This window comes from Acipenser ruthenus, chromosome 11 (genome assembly GCF_902713425.1).
Source record: "Acipenser ruthenus chromosome 11, fAciRut3.2 maternal haplotype, whole genome shotgun sequence".
Classification (NCBI taxonomy): Eukaryota; Metazoa; Chordata; class Actinopteri; order Acipenseriformes; family Acipenseridae; genus Acipenser; species Acipenser ruthenus.
The window spans coordinates 37,933,292-37,947,325 of record NC_081199.1 but is presented as its reverse complement, the minus strand read 5'-3'; the positions used below and the strand labels follow the sequence as shown (position 1 = coordinate 37,947,325).

At 33.9% G+C, this 14,034-nt stretch overlaps 1 protein-coding gene across 16 annotated transcripts in view; it reads left to right on the top strand.

The window, feature by feature from the left end:
* Positions 1–14,034, top strand: part of LOC117426644 (R3H domain-containing protein 1-like) — a 33,824-nt gene that overhangs the window by 10,424 nt on the left and 9,366 nt on the right. For 3 of the 16 annotated variants that reach the window (XM_059033851.1, XM_059033854.1, XM_059033852.1), the window contains exons 3-19: positions 205–414; positions 2,527–2,568; positions 3,176–3,265; positions 4,777–4,909; positions 5,018–5,096; positions 5,738–5,797; positions 5,885–6,025; positions 6,415–6,523; positions 6,602–6,715; positions 6,956–6,993; positions 7,106–7,159; positions 7,347–7,561; positions 9,525–9,782; positions 10,478–10,626; positions 11,253–11,354; positions 12,330–12,572; positions 13,090–13,213. In XM_059033851.1, the coding sequence (XP_058889834.1) occupies positions 244–414; positions 2,527–2,568; positions 3,176–3,265; positions 4,777–4,909; positions 5,018–5,096; positions 5,738–5,797; positions 5,885–6,025; positions 6,415–6,523; positions 6,602–6,715; positions 6,956–6,993; positions 7,106–7,159; positions 7,347–7,561; positions 9,525–9,782; positions 10,478–10,626; positions 11,253–11,354; positions 12,330–12,572; positions 13,090–13,213 (2,122 nt within the window). In that variant the 5' untranslated portion in view covers positions 205–243. Of the gene's footprint in view, positions 1–204; positions 415–2,526; positions 2,569–2,626; positions 2,824–3,175; positions 3,266–4,776; positions 4,910–5,017; positions 5,097–5,737; positions 5,798–5,884; positions 6,026–6,414; positions 6,524–6,601; positions 6,716–6,955; positions 6,994–7,105; positions 7,160–7,346; positions 7,562–9,524; positions 9,783–10,477; positions 10,627–11,252; positions 11,355–12,329; positions 12,573–13,089; positions 13,214–14,034 lie in introns of those variants that run through there. The other 13 variants (XM_059033853.1, XM_059033865.1, XM_059033857.1 and 10 more) reach the window with 12 other exon arrangements.

Here is a 14,034-nt window from a genome sequence, read left to right as displayed (position 1 = left end):
GTTTGTGATGTACCTTGGTATAAAATTGTTTTTGTTGATAAACACAGAACCATCTGTGTCTAAGAATAATGCAGTTAAAAAGCAATGTTGCAGTTTGCCAGTGAACTAAAATAATGGAGACTTTCACTTGTAAAAAGTTTTAAATTGGACAAACCCATGATGCTACAATGGTGATCAGATTAAACCTGAATATCTTTCTTTTAGGCTCCACGCTTTTGGTAGAAGCTCAAGTAACCTTCTCTAATGAGGATGTCTGATACTGTTACTGTAAAGGAAAATACAGAAACAATGAGAGGTTCTGAGGAAGAGGAGAATGACCCGACACCAGCAGACGGCATGACAAAATCAGAAAGCCTGGAACAAACTGAGCCGGAGAAAGATGAAAGCTGCAGTGACAACAAAGAGGAATCACAGGTAATCTTGACAGCAGTTTCTGCAGAAACATCTTTATTTCGTTTAACAGTGACCAAATGTATCCTCAATTCATGGCAATAATAAACAAATTGAAATGGAGTATTGAAATTCATTTTTGTTTACGACTTTGAAATTCATTTTTGTTTACGACTGTAAGTCGCCCTGGATAAGGGCGTCTGCTAATAAATAAATAAATAAAAAATAATAATAATAATAATAATAACAATTGTGCCAAACGGTTATCTGATTCAAAAGTGTGCAAAAACAATTTGTTGTCAACCTAATTAAAAATCTCCAAAGTGGAACACATCTTAGCTGTTTATTTTTTTAGCATCTGTATTTAATAAAATAAAAAGTCAAAGCGGTAGATTTTTTAAATTTTTTTTACCAATGATCCCAAATGTGGTAAATTAAATCTGATATTTTGTGGTGTTGTATCAAGGATTTCAATTCTGTTTTGGCAAATAACTTCCTTTGTGAACCTAGGGGAAATTACTAGCCAACTAGCACAGTAGTAGGCCTCTTGGAAATTGCATGTTATAATTATGTGGAAGTGAAATGCGTTTGCTTTGGTGCAAACTGTACATTCTTATCTCAACTGGGAGCAAAATGTAACTTCATCTCCCCCTTCCAGCAATGACAGAAAGCCCAGAGTATGGTATTGAAAGCAAGGTACTGTTTTTAATATATTTTAATATATAGCACACTAACAAGTGACTGAAGAGACACTGGATTCACAGTTCAAGAAAGGTGTTATTCCCATAAACCTTTAGTAAGTAGTTCAGTGAGTCAGTGACAAGTGATGTTTCAGTGTTTTTGGCCTAGAACACTTGGTAAGCAGTTTAATTCTCAAACAATGCATCTAATGCATTTTTGTGGAATTACCAAACTTCAAGTTGTGCTGTTAGACACAAGGAGACACAACTGCCTATCCACAAAGTAAGTTCCCAACAATGCACACCTTGCAGTAAAATGTCCCATTTCATATAAAAAATCTGAGTACAGAAAACAAAGCCTTTTATTTCTTTTTTCTCAAGTAAAATGTATGGTTTTAGTTCAGGTACTGATTTTGTTATTTTTGTTGTTGCTGTGTAAATATGAATAAGTTAAAATTTAAAGTGTGTATATTCCTGTTCTTTTTAGTAATGAGGTTAAAGAAATTCAGCAGTGCATTGTTGTCAAACAGCACTTCCTGGAATCTTGTTCAGCCAATCTGTTCACCTGAGCCATTTTATGTAATGAATTCTGGGTCAATGTTGTGATTGGAAGTATGTAACAAAACAAATTTAATGGCTCTGTTTTATAGAAGGAAATCTGAATACCCATATCCGTCCTCATTGTTGGAGGTCAAATGGAAGAGCTTTGCATTCTGAATTGAAGTTCAGATTGCCTTAGATCTCATTCTGCTCTTTAACATATATGTACAAGTGCTTCGTTGGAGTTTGTCTTGGGAATCGCTTGTCGGTTTTTTTTTTGTGCTGAAACATATGCGTGACTATTTTTTATTTTATGTTTTTCTCGACATATTGTGTACTGCTTTCTCGTGACACTGAGAGCTCTGATTAAGTTTTTACAGCTATGGCAGCGGATATGCTTGTTGCCGACATACTTGCTATGTAAAGTAAAAATATGTGTACTGTGATTAGTGGATTCAATTTCTGGTATCATGGCTGCGACCTGACTTCATTATTTCAGTAGACCTGGGGCCGGTTTTTCGAAACTTGTAGTCTGGATAATAGTGATCCGGATTTTGTAATCCGATATTTTGTCATTCGAAATTTACTTAAAAAAAAAAAAAAACATTTTGTAATCTTAATTATTTGTAATCTGGATAAATGTAATCCAGCAGTGGCATTTTCTGAAACGCCTGATCAAAATGATCCAGATAAATACTCTCGATCACAAAATGTAGGATTACAAAATCACTTAAAAATTACTTTAGAAAAACCAGCCCCAGGAGATATCAGAAAAGGCAACCTTCAATCAAATATTCTGCTTGCTCATTTTCATTTTTAAATACTTGTTTACAAACTTGAGTATTGTTGCTGTCGGAGCTTTGTTAGCTGCAGGTTTTCTTATTAAGAACATCTTGTCTTGTTACTTATTGTACAGCGACAAATACAATCCCTTGGACAGACAGGAAAAAGGTCAAAGGTATAGTACATCTGGTGGCATGTTTAGAAACTAATTTGTGCTTGATTACTTCTTGTTGCGAATGTGTCTGCAGAAAAAAAAAAAAAAAAGTATTTTTAGTTTGAATTTGTTTAGTTTTGATTTAAGCAGTGTTTGTGTTCGATCATGTTCTACGACGGGTCCCTGCATGTTTATTTTGTACATTGAATTTTAATTCGTTTTTTCATGCTTGCTACATTTTGCCGAGAACCATGATTTTCTAAAAGAATGAGCAGGGTAAATACACGTTTTTGAATGTTTTTTTTGTTATGTCTTGTTTTCTTCAGGTTTAATTTTCAGACATCCAAGAAATGAGTCAAATGTTTTTTCAGTGGATAACACAATTGCTATCCATTATCATTTTAAGAATTCCAATAGTTTATTATAAAGTGGTACAAGCTTTTAATTTTTCATTATTGAGTTATTATGAGAAGCAAGTGAATCTTGGATAACTGAAAAAAGTTACAGAATGTGCTTTATGCTTGCACAGAATGCAGAATTGAACTACTCACAACTGTAGAGGTTTACTGTTTTAAACTGAACCATCAGGTGCTGGATACGATTGTTAACAATCAATACTTTCCTTCAGTCTAATACAAAGTTAAAGCTAGTTCGGAGCCTGGCTATGTGTGAAGAGTCTTCTCCTCCCCCAATAACTGAACTGCTACAAGACCACCAGGTAAAAAGTGGACTGATTTTCTTTTGGGCTAGACTACTAAGGGGGAGGGGAGTATGTGTGTCCACAGTAGCCTCTTAAACCTTTTTAAAGTTGGACATTATCTCTGAATGATCCACAGTCATTTACTCTGTGAGTGTGCCCTGCAATGGAGCTTCCTGAGTGGTGGATCAACGTTCTGAAATGTATAATTAATGTTACCACTGCATAAATGCCAGTTTTTGCAGGGCTAAAGATAATCCTGTTGGATTAGTTATTGGATGTTTGTGTTTAGTAGTGCTATCAATTTTATTAAACTCCGGGTTTTTTTGGTTTTTTTTTTTTACTGCTTTTAGAATGCAAAGCTCTTAGTTTAATAAGTAGAGCAGAACAATCAGAATTTGCTGTAAGATAGGATTGCATCCATGTCATAAGACTATTGTGATTTAACCCACAAGCATTTAAGTCTGGTATTTTTGGATCAATGCTTTGTTTTTGGTGTGTTTTACAGTATAATGTCTGTTTTTTAAATACAGGTATTACAAATGTGTTAGGCTGTAAATCTAGGTCTTGATAAATTGGTTAAACCCTTGTGTAATGGTCCTTTAAACTATCTTAAATATGTTTTTGTATTTGTAGTATAATTTAGAATGTATTTATACAGTGTTGAAGTTCAGTGAAAATAAAAATAATTAAAGGCATACTTTATACCATGTATATTTTCAGAAAATGTCATTTCTTATTTCCTTATCCTATTATGTTTGTTTTTGTATAATTCTCGGTTGTTTTTGATTTACTGCTACACACATACGAATCTGAAAAGACTTAAAAGATACATATCTGAAGCTTGGTGATTTTTAGAAATGAATACTGAGGTGTGCAACTTTTTTTTTGCTCCCTCTGCAACTGTGATCTGGAGAGGTCTTGTAGTTAACACTGTAAACAAGCCTTACCTTGACTTTGCAGAGATATCGGTTTTCTAATCTTCCATTTCCCTGGCGTATAACAGACCACCAGACACAGCCATAAAACTGACTTGTATTTTATTATTTGATAGTAAAATTCTCATTTAATTCAGGTTTGTATCCTGGATTTTCTCATATGCATGAATATTATGTTTTTTACATTAACATATTTTTAAATGCTTGTAGTAAATTGAACTTTATTTGATTTTTTTTTTGTTTTTATTTATTTTAAAAGCAGTTCTAAACACAAACAAGTTCAGCTTACCTGTTTTCAAAATCTTCCACTGCCATATTGTGGAACATTCTTAGAAATACATTGTATTAGTTGAGGGGTGGGGGGTGTTGCATCTATTGTGATTGTGAAGCAGTTTTAATTTAAGTATTTTCTCTGGTCTATTACTGTTATGATATCGCCAAAAGAAATATGACATATTATGTCAGACTATAGTCAGACTCCTAGATCCATTATACTAATAAAGGCTATGGATAATGAGGTAGTTTAGGCACACTAACAACATACTTCAATAGTGGTTTTATACATACTTTTTTTTTTCCTCTCTCTCTCTACAGGATAAAATTCAGATACAGTTCATCCAGTCATTTGATAAACAAGAACCCCCCATTAAAGATGAGGATGAGAAAGAAAAGGGCACGGAGAAACAGGAAAAATCTGATAAAATACCCAGAAAAATGTTATCCAGAGGTAATGATTTTCATCTCCTTTTGTTTTTTACTTGAAATGAGTGTGTAGTTACTTATCTTTTGGACTTACTGATAACTTTATATTGTATTATTATTTTTTTATTTAAAGATTCCAGTCAAGAATACACAGACTCCACTGGCATAGATCTCCATGAATTTTTAGTAAATACATTAAAAAACAATCCCAGGTATGGTGATAATCCTTTTACCGTTTTGGTGGAAAATGCATTTAATTATTTTTTTATGTTAAAAAGAATAATCTCTTTCTTTGGTGGCACTGATAAATAAAATGTTGCAAAAATATGACCTGAACTCTTTTTTTAATATAGAGGTAAATGATTTCTGCAGCTCTGTAATTTTTACTTACACACTTGAGAAATTTGCCTCAAAGCACTGCAGCAAAATGGTATAATGATAATGCAGTGTACTGAGGTGTGGAGCTGTGTTCTCTGAAAGAGTTCATTTTGCAGTTACCTGCAGGCAGGGTCTGGTAGGAGGTGGTGCAGCACACCGCTTTTTAGGCTGTTAACACAGAGCAAACACATTTGCCAATTAAAAATAGTAAGGTCTTCGAGGTAAAAACTTGGCGGAAGGCTGTATTTATTATCTACAGTAAATGCTGTGGCCCAAGCCTTAGAGTTGGTTGAGTTTATGGTGGCAATGTCAATGTCCATCTCTATTTTATATACTTAAAATAGAACACTACATAGTAAACAAGCTTGGTAAAATTAATATGCATGAGAATGAAGTTTGTCTTATTTTTGTTGTTTTTGTTGTGTGGTGTTTTTTTTTTATGTAATTGTACATTTTGCCAATTGTTTATCTCCAGGGATAGGATGATGTTGCTGAAGTTGGAGCAGGATATTCTTGATTTTATCAGTAATAACGAGTAAGTGTTTTAATTTCAAGTACACCTCTAATTGTTTTCATCTCTTTTCTGGTATATGTGTTTATGATGTTTACTTCTATATTCCAGATCACAGCGAAGAAAATTTCCTCCCATGACATCCTACCACAGAATGTTATTACACAGAGTAGCTGCATACTTTGGCTTAGATCACAATGTTGACCAAACTGGGAAAGCTGTCATTATTAACAAAACCTGCAATACAAGAATGTAAGTGCAATTTTAATTGTATTTATTTATTTTGTACACCCAAAACCTTTATTTTGATGCTTTTGGTTGTTTTCATTATGTTGCCAAAGAGATAATATCCTCATTCCAAGAATATATATTTTTTATAAATATATGCCACACAAATACATGTAGAAATATCAGAAAACTGCTTATTCAATTATGATGAAACTTGTTAAGGAAATTCTTTATTCTAAGGTATTGTTTCAGATATAGTTAATGGCTGTAAGATTGCAGCAACAGACCACATTTTTTTAGAATAGGATTGCTTCACTTCCTCAATCAAAGTATTTTTAAATGACTAATAGAAAATGTCTCCGATGTTTGTTTGTATTTGTTTATTCTTTCTTTCTGTTCCCTTGTACCTCTAGTCCTGATCAGAAGTTTTGTGAGCATTTTAAAGATGATAAAAGTGATGATTTTCAGAAAAGGTACATTCTTAAAAGAGATAACTCAAGTATGGACAAAGATGATAATCAGGTAAGTTTTGATTGGGTGATTTCAATATTACCCGCTGATTAGCTAGACTATAGTTTGACTAAGTTAATGTTGATGAAGGTTTTCTATTTCCAGATGCGTATCAGACTGAAAGATGACAGGAGGAGCAAGTCAATTGAAGAGCGAGAAGAAGAGTACCAACGAGTAAGAGAGAGGATATTTGCACAAGATGCGGTAATTGTTTTGAATATATAGGCGTTTTGTAAGCAGTTCCAATGACAAATATGCTACATTGACAATATAATTTAATTAAAGTAATAGTAATGTAATTAAAATCCCATGTTAGATAAATATAAAAGTAATATCGTTTCAAGCAGATAATGAAAATATATTTGTATTTTAAAAAGATGTAGGCATGTCAGAGAATATCCTATGTTCATAGAAGTAAAGTAATAAGTTCCTTTTTTCTTCTAGGCTTTATGTGCCCAAGAAAACTATCCCCCAGATAAAAGGTCAGTACATTTTAAAGAAGAAAAATAATAATAGTAATAATCTGTACAGAATTTAAATAGGTTTTGGATTTGGCTAAAAAAAAAATCACTATTTTGTTTCAAATACCAACAGAATCCAGGAAGAGGATGCTTCTAATAGTACTCAACAAAGACGACAGATATTTAGGTACTTTAATATTCTATTATTTAAATCTGTTAACAAAAATGCCCATGTCTCTTTGCATGTTACTACTGCTTCAGCATAATTCAGCACATGAACACTATATATATATATATATATATATATATATATATATATATATATATATATATATATATATATATCTATATAAAATTTTAAAATAAATCTGCAGAGTAAATAAGGATGCGTCTGGACGATCAGCAAGCAGCACAGAGAATGAACTGAAGTACTCAGAGCCCCGTCCCTGGAGCAGCACTGACTCTGATAGCTCCAACCGCAACCTTAAGCCGGCTATGACCAAAGCCAGCAGCTTTAGTGGCATTTCCGTGCTGACGAGGGGAGACAGCTCAGGGAGCAGTAAGAGCACAGGCAGGCTCTCAATGACAGGCAAGTCTTAAATAGAAATAATGGGGCCCTATTTTAAATCATGTTCAAATGCACGTTTCCAGAGAGGAATACAAGCATGTTAAGGGTATTACAACAGAACAGTCCAACTGCTACTAAGTTGCTTGTTGGTTGTTCTATATACTATTACAATGGTTTTATTCCTCTTGGAAAATGTGCCATTTCCTGTTGTGTGCACATTACAGTGAAGGACCAGTTTAACTAAGTAGTAACATGAAATGTGAAAGCTGCAGTGCTTAATTCAATGTATTGTAACAGATGTTCACTGCAAAATAAAAAAAAAACATATATATTTAAAATTGTCAACCATGGTTGTTTACCTGTTAGTTAGTCTCTTAGCAAAAGTGCTACAAATTTAAATGTGCATAAAGCTAAAACTGGTGCTTCACTGTGTGGTCATTTGTGACTTTTTCCTAAAGTAATGTGGGCAATTATCAGAATGTAAAATATATTCTGTATTGTGAAGCCTTTTAAAATACTGTTACTGCTATAATACAGTAACTATTCTTGTGCCTACATCATTTTGGGTGAATGTGTTGTGAAATATTTATTCACACATGGGAGTGGTGCTGCTTTTCCATTGTCGGTCGTTATTGAAACATTTATAGTTTCACTTCTTGTTTCGAAAGGCTTGGCTTTTTTTTATGGCATATTTTCTTTGTCTTGTGCAGACTATCAAATCCTGTTACTGCATTCTCAGCTTGTCTAAGTAAATACTTGGCTAATAACCGTATGACCTCCCACACCTTGCATGCTGTGTTTGTTTTGTTTTTTCCTTTTAAGGAAAATTGTTGTTTTTTAGCACCCTTTTATTTATTTTTTTAAAGCTTGCATTTTCAAAAGGTGACTGCATTCAATCTTCCTGGACTGTACAAGCCCATATTTGTTGAATAATAAACTGTAGTGATTTAATTCATGATTTAATGAAGTGCATTCTTTTGTCAACGGAAAGCCCTTTTCTACATTAACATTATAACAATCTGATGTTCTCCTTTTGTCCTTTCCTTATTTCATTCATCTTTTGTAGTTTGTAATTTTTATTTTTATTTAAGTGCTTTCATAGTTTGTCTACCAAGTATCTGAATACAGTAGGATTATAAAATAGTTTCAAACTTCACTGCCAATTTCAGGAATAACCCAACATTGTGTTGTTAAAGATCATTATTTCCTTATCCAAAAAGTAGGGGAATTCTTGGTCCAAGAAGGGAATGGAGTTACCTTTGATTTTATTAAAGAGTAAGTAGTGAGGTTCCGAAAAATGTGACTACTTTTTACACTTAGAACTTTAAAGTCTATTCAAAGCTTTTTTCAAAATGGCTGGTAAGGTCTCTGGGGTTTGAGATCTGCCCTCTAAATCACTGCAGGAAGAGCGATTTAAAAAAAAAAAAAAAAAAAAACTAAAACCATAACAAGTGCTCTGGCTTTTCTGTTCCGTATCACATCATAAATCGTTGTTGCTGTGGTACCTGTTTGACAGTGTGGTCAATAAACCTTACACTATCAGTGCACTAGAGTGGGCATTTTTAAAAGAGCTTTGAAACAGACTTTAAAGTTTTAGTGTAAAAAGTTGTCTGGACGTTGGGACGTGTAATGCTATATTTTTCGTATCCCCACTATTTACTCTTTAAAGGCACATAAAAGGCCAGATGACAATTTGAATCTAACATTATATATATATACAGATATATATATATAATGTGATACCTTGTAACAATTGTAAGTCGCCCTGGATAAGGGCGTCTGCTAAGAAATAAATAATAATAATAATAATAATATATATATCTATATATCTATATATATATATATATATATATATATATATATATATATATATATATACACACACACACACACACACATTTACAACAAGCATGCCATTTGATGCATAGAAAATGAGCATGATGTTTCTGTCTGTAGGTAAAGAATTTTGTTACTCCTTTCCTAGGTTCTGAGTCTTCTAGTAGTGTAGGGTCATCTACGGGTTCGCTTTCTCGTACCCAGCAGCCACTTCCTGTTACAGCTTTAAGCCAGAACACCCTCGGTGCTCCTGCCGTCTATCCAACTGTCAGCACTAGTAATTCTCTTTCCTTTGATGGTGGCATGAGTGGGCAAGGGGCTTCAACAGCTAGTACTAGCTACTATTTGCTTCCCTTGGAAGCGACAGGGATACCTCCTGGCAGTATCCTGATCAATCCGCACACAGGTTGGTATCCACTGGTGGAACATTATCTGATAGTTTTGTTTTTGTATATATCTATATGGAGTACATTTTTAACATGCTTTGTGTGTGTTTGCTGTGGGATGTTTAAAATGTGTGCGTCACCTTAATGTAAATATTGTTGCATGACGTTTTATGAACAGTGACAAAAACAGTTATCATTTTTGAAAGATAAGAGGAAAAAACAAAAGCTTTTAACATTTCAGATCTTTCTGTTCCTGTACAATTTTCCCATATGAGAGCATTGGGTACTAAAATATTAAAGCAAGCTTGACAGTACTCATGAAGTATAAAATTAACAGAACTTGCACTTGTTGCTTACCAAATATATATTTTTTTCATGACTCTCTTATTCCTTTACCAACAAAAGAATAAGAATGGACTTAATTCTGTTCTGGTTCCAAATAAAAAATAAAAAAAAAAGATTGGTTTTGGAGTCAGATTGTGCATGTAATGTGTACATAGTAAATTGGTTTAAATGCCAAACCTTAGGATCACTTACTTCAAACTTATAATGCACAGAAGGATTACCGGTATTCTGAATGCAATTTTATATAACTATACTATATTATATCATATGCAGTATATTATATACAGTACTAAGAAACTAATCTTAAAATGGTGATCTGCTTTTTGAGAAAAAAAAAAAAAATTTCAATTATTTATTTTTGTCCTTCCAGGTCAACCATTTGTGAACCCTGATGGCTCTGCAGTTGTGTACAACCCCACCATTGCACCGCAATCTGTACTGAACTCTGCACAGCACCCCCCTCCCCCACCCCCAGCTGTCCCCCAGCAGCAGCAACCAGCCAATCACGTTCTTTCTCAAGTTAGTTTTACTACTACTTTTCATGTCAATTTTCATTTTACTACCTTACGATCATAAGGAGTTGTATATAAGAGAAAGGATTGTTTATAAGTTAAATGGCAGATTAGTAATGGGATTTAGTCTGACTGATATAACTACTTAATGTAGTAGCCAGAAGGGTGCTCAGATGCATAACTGTACACACCGTGTATGTATCCAATGACATGACTAAAGAAAATATTAAATGCACTTGCCGATTTAAATTGAAGAAAAAAATATATTGGCTAAAATGTCTAGTTTTCGTGGACACTTTTTTTTTTTTTTTTAATTTGAAATAATCTAAATCTTTTTATTTATTTATTTTATTAAAGGTCAGGATACACGTTAATGATGCTGTTTAATCCAGAAATTCTGTGAGATATTGTTTATCCAGATGAGTACAGGTGTTTAATATGTGATATCTCAGTCTAACATACCTGTGCCTGTTTCTAGACAACTGTAAATCTCTTAGTATTTTATGTATTTCTTATCCTTTTCTTATTTAATTAAATATGTTGACCTTTTTATAAGCTGTCTTTTTTCAAATCATGCATTTTTAACATTTCTACTAAACTATTAACTTCATCTCTGAACTATTGCTTCTTTAGCCGGTTCGGCCACTCCAGCCTTCTACGCAGCCTGTCCAGTACTCTACAATCTCTTATCCACCTCAGCTCCTGACAGTCTCCCCTAACCAGCAATACACTGTGGTACCACATCTTCTCTTTCTGCTGAGCTTCAGTTATTGTGGATGTGGTGATTCTGATGTTGTTGAGTTATGTCTTTTGTACATGCTTGTGGCTTGTTAGCTGGTGCTCCAGTTGACTCTGATAATTAATAATAATTTACGTTTTTAAGGACTATTACGAAATTTGTGTTTTCACACGCAAGTGTTTTTTTTAATTTTTTTTTTTGCTGTTTTTAAAAAGGAATCGGATACTGTATATCTGGTGTAAAAGTTAGTTAAGCAAGAATGACACTCAGTTCCTTTACTGAAGCACAAAAAACAAGTACTTCTAATAGTGTTTATGTCAATATCTAGTATATGATTTTTGTCATGAATTGAAAGTGCATTTGTTTCTTTGTTTACAATATCCACATTATAGATGTGAGCCACTGGACATGAATGTAAACTTTTACAATCGTAATACTTTAAGCAAAATTCAGAATCACCCTCATATAGGTCACAAGAATGTAGACGTGTATGGTATTGCAGTAGATTACTTAATGAAAAACATAACAAGCTATAAATAAAAGGATTAGATTATTTTACATCATGACCAGGTATAATAACATAAGCAGAACATATTTAGCTGTAAACAGGTCAGTGCTTCTATGAGACTGGTTAATTAGGGATGATGTTGTTTTTAGTGATTTTAATAGTAATTTCAAACATTTAAAATTGCAGTCTCAAAGAGCAATCAGTTTAAATAAGAATTAATAATACCGGTAATGCAAATATTGTTAAACTGATACCTTGAATAAATTCAGGTGGAACAGTTACTGACATATCACTATTTTGATCTTGACATTCCTGTGTAAATGTAAGTGCTGTTCATTACAATTGCAAAGTTTGTATCATCACGGATAGTTAAAGTCTGAGCGCATATGAGACTATTTATAATATCACAGCACAAAAGTCTCCTTAATATGACATTGATTATGTTTGACTTTTTAAAATGCAGCAAGAAAACCTTGGAGCCCAGTTCAGCCAGATGAACCTCGTCAGACAGCCTTCCAATGAAGCTCCCGATGCACACACTGCCATGTTCCCATCATCGGTAGTCCTTCAGCCCCCCCAGCACACTGGGTATATTATGGCACACCCAGGGCAGCAGGTTCCTGCCCCTACGTACTCCAACTCCGGTCCTCCTGTCAATCAGCAAGTTCTACAGCAACAAGGATATATGCAGCAGCCCATGCAGCAGGTACAGTTTTTTTTTTCTTAAACACTTCAAAATATTTCATTAGAGTACCTTAGTATTCCCTCTATGTAAGTCATGTATCAAATATTAATAAATGCATACCGGTTTAACTTCACCACTAGAAAAAATCAAATTACTTTAAGTGTTTAAGATTTGTTTTTTTTTTGCAGTTGGCAAAACACAGTGCACAAATAAAACATTAATAATAATTGGCATTATCATTTTGCATTCATTAAATCAGTCCTGTCTTATCCTGAAATCGCTTGCATTTACCTTTTACAGTGATGCCCACACAAGCAAAGTAAATAAAGTAGGTGCAACATTGCATAGAGGTGTTGCCTTCATTCATTAAATTGACCTTATTCTTAAGCCTTCAACATTTTATTACTCTTTCAGTGTTTTTTTCTGTACAGATTGTTTTGTTTGTTTGCTTGTATTTATTAAAAAAATATCTATCTATCTATCTATCTATCTATCTATCTATCTATCTATCTATCTATCTATCTATCTTATCTTTCAGATGCCCATCTGTTACTGTGCGCCAGGCCAGTACCCACACTCCAGTCAGCAGTATCGGGCTGTTACCCCTGTCCATTACAGCACCCAGCAGAATCAGCCTCTGCCACCGCCAGCACAGCAGCCAGGTCAGAGGGCCCATTCCAATTTATATTGGTAGTTTCATATACAGGAATGTGATCATCTCTCTCTGCAACATGTTGTTTTTTTTTTTTTTTTTATATTATTTACTTTGGAACATTATTCAGTGTGTGTGTGTGTGTGTATATATATATGTACTGGAAATGAAAGGAACAGAAAAGGAATTGCTCATTATGGTGTCGGATGCTTTATTTTTAAAGGTCTAGGCAGTAGGATTTTAATACATTTTAAGTCAGACTCTACAGAAATCTTCAGCTTATTCTACGACTCCACCTTCATTTCTGAAAATCGCAGAAGCAATGCTACTGATACAGAAGAAAAAAGCGAAATCCATTGTTCCAGGTGTATTTTAAAAAGGTTAAATGCTGTTGTCTCGTTTTTAAGAAGTTTTCTTTTGAAACCCAGTGTGTGTTTGGAGCCGGGGCCGGAGCACTGTCTGAGAGGGGTACAATTCTCACAGTGAACCGGTCTCTTTTCCAGCCACTCCATTCTCTTCATAACTAACATAAACAAAACATCGAGCTTTGCTTTAATAAATCACGTGATGCAAGGAAGCTCTGAATACAGTGTGTTCCTGAGATGTCCACAGACTGATGCATGAAACTACAGAACTGCAATTTGTTCCCCCTAATATTCAGTATAGATGTTTAACCTCATTTGAATGTCATACTTTTAATGTTTTTAGGGTTCTGTACCAGAATAGCATTCCCTTTTATGTTCATGTGAAATCTTGGATAATTTTAACTGGAGAGGTTGGCTGAGGCAATACTTTGCGTGCCCTGGTTGTCCTCGGCTATGCTTTCCTGCA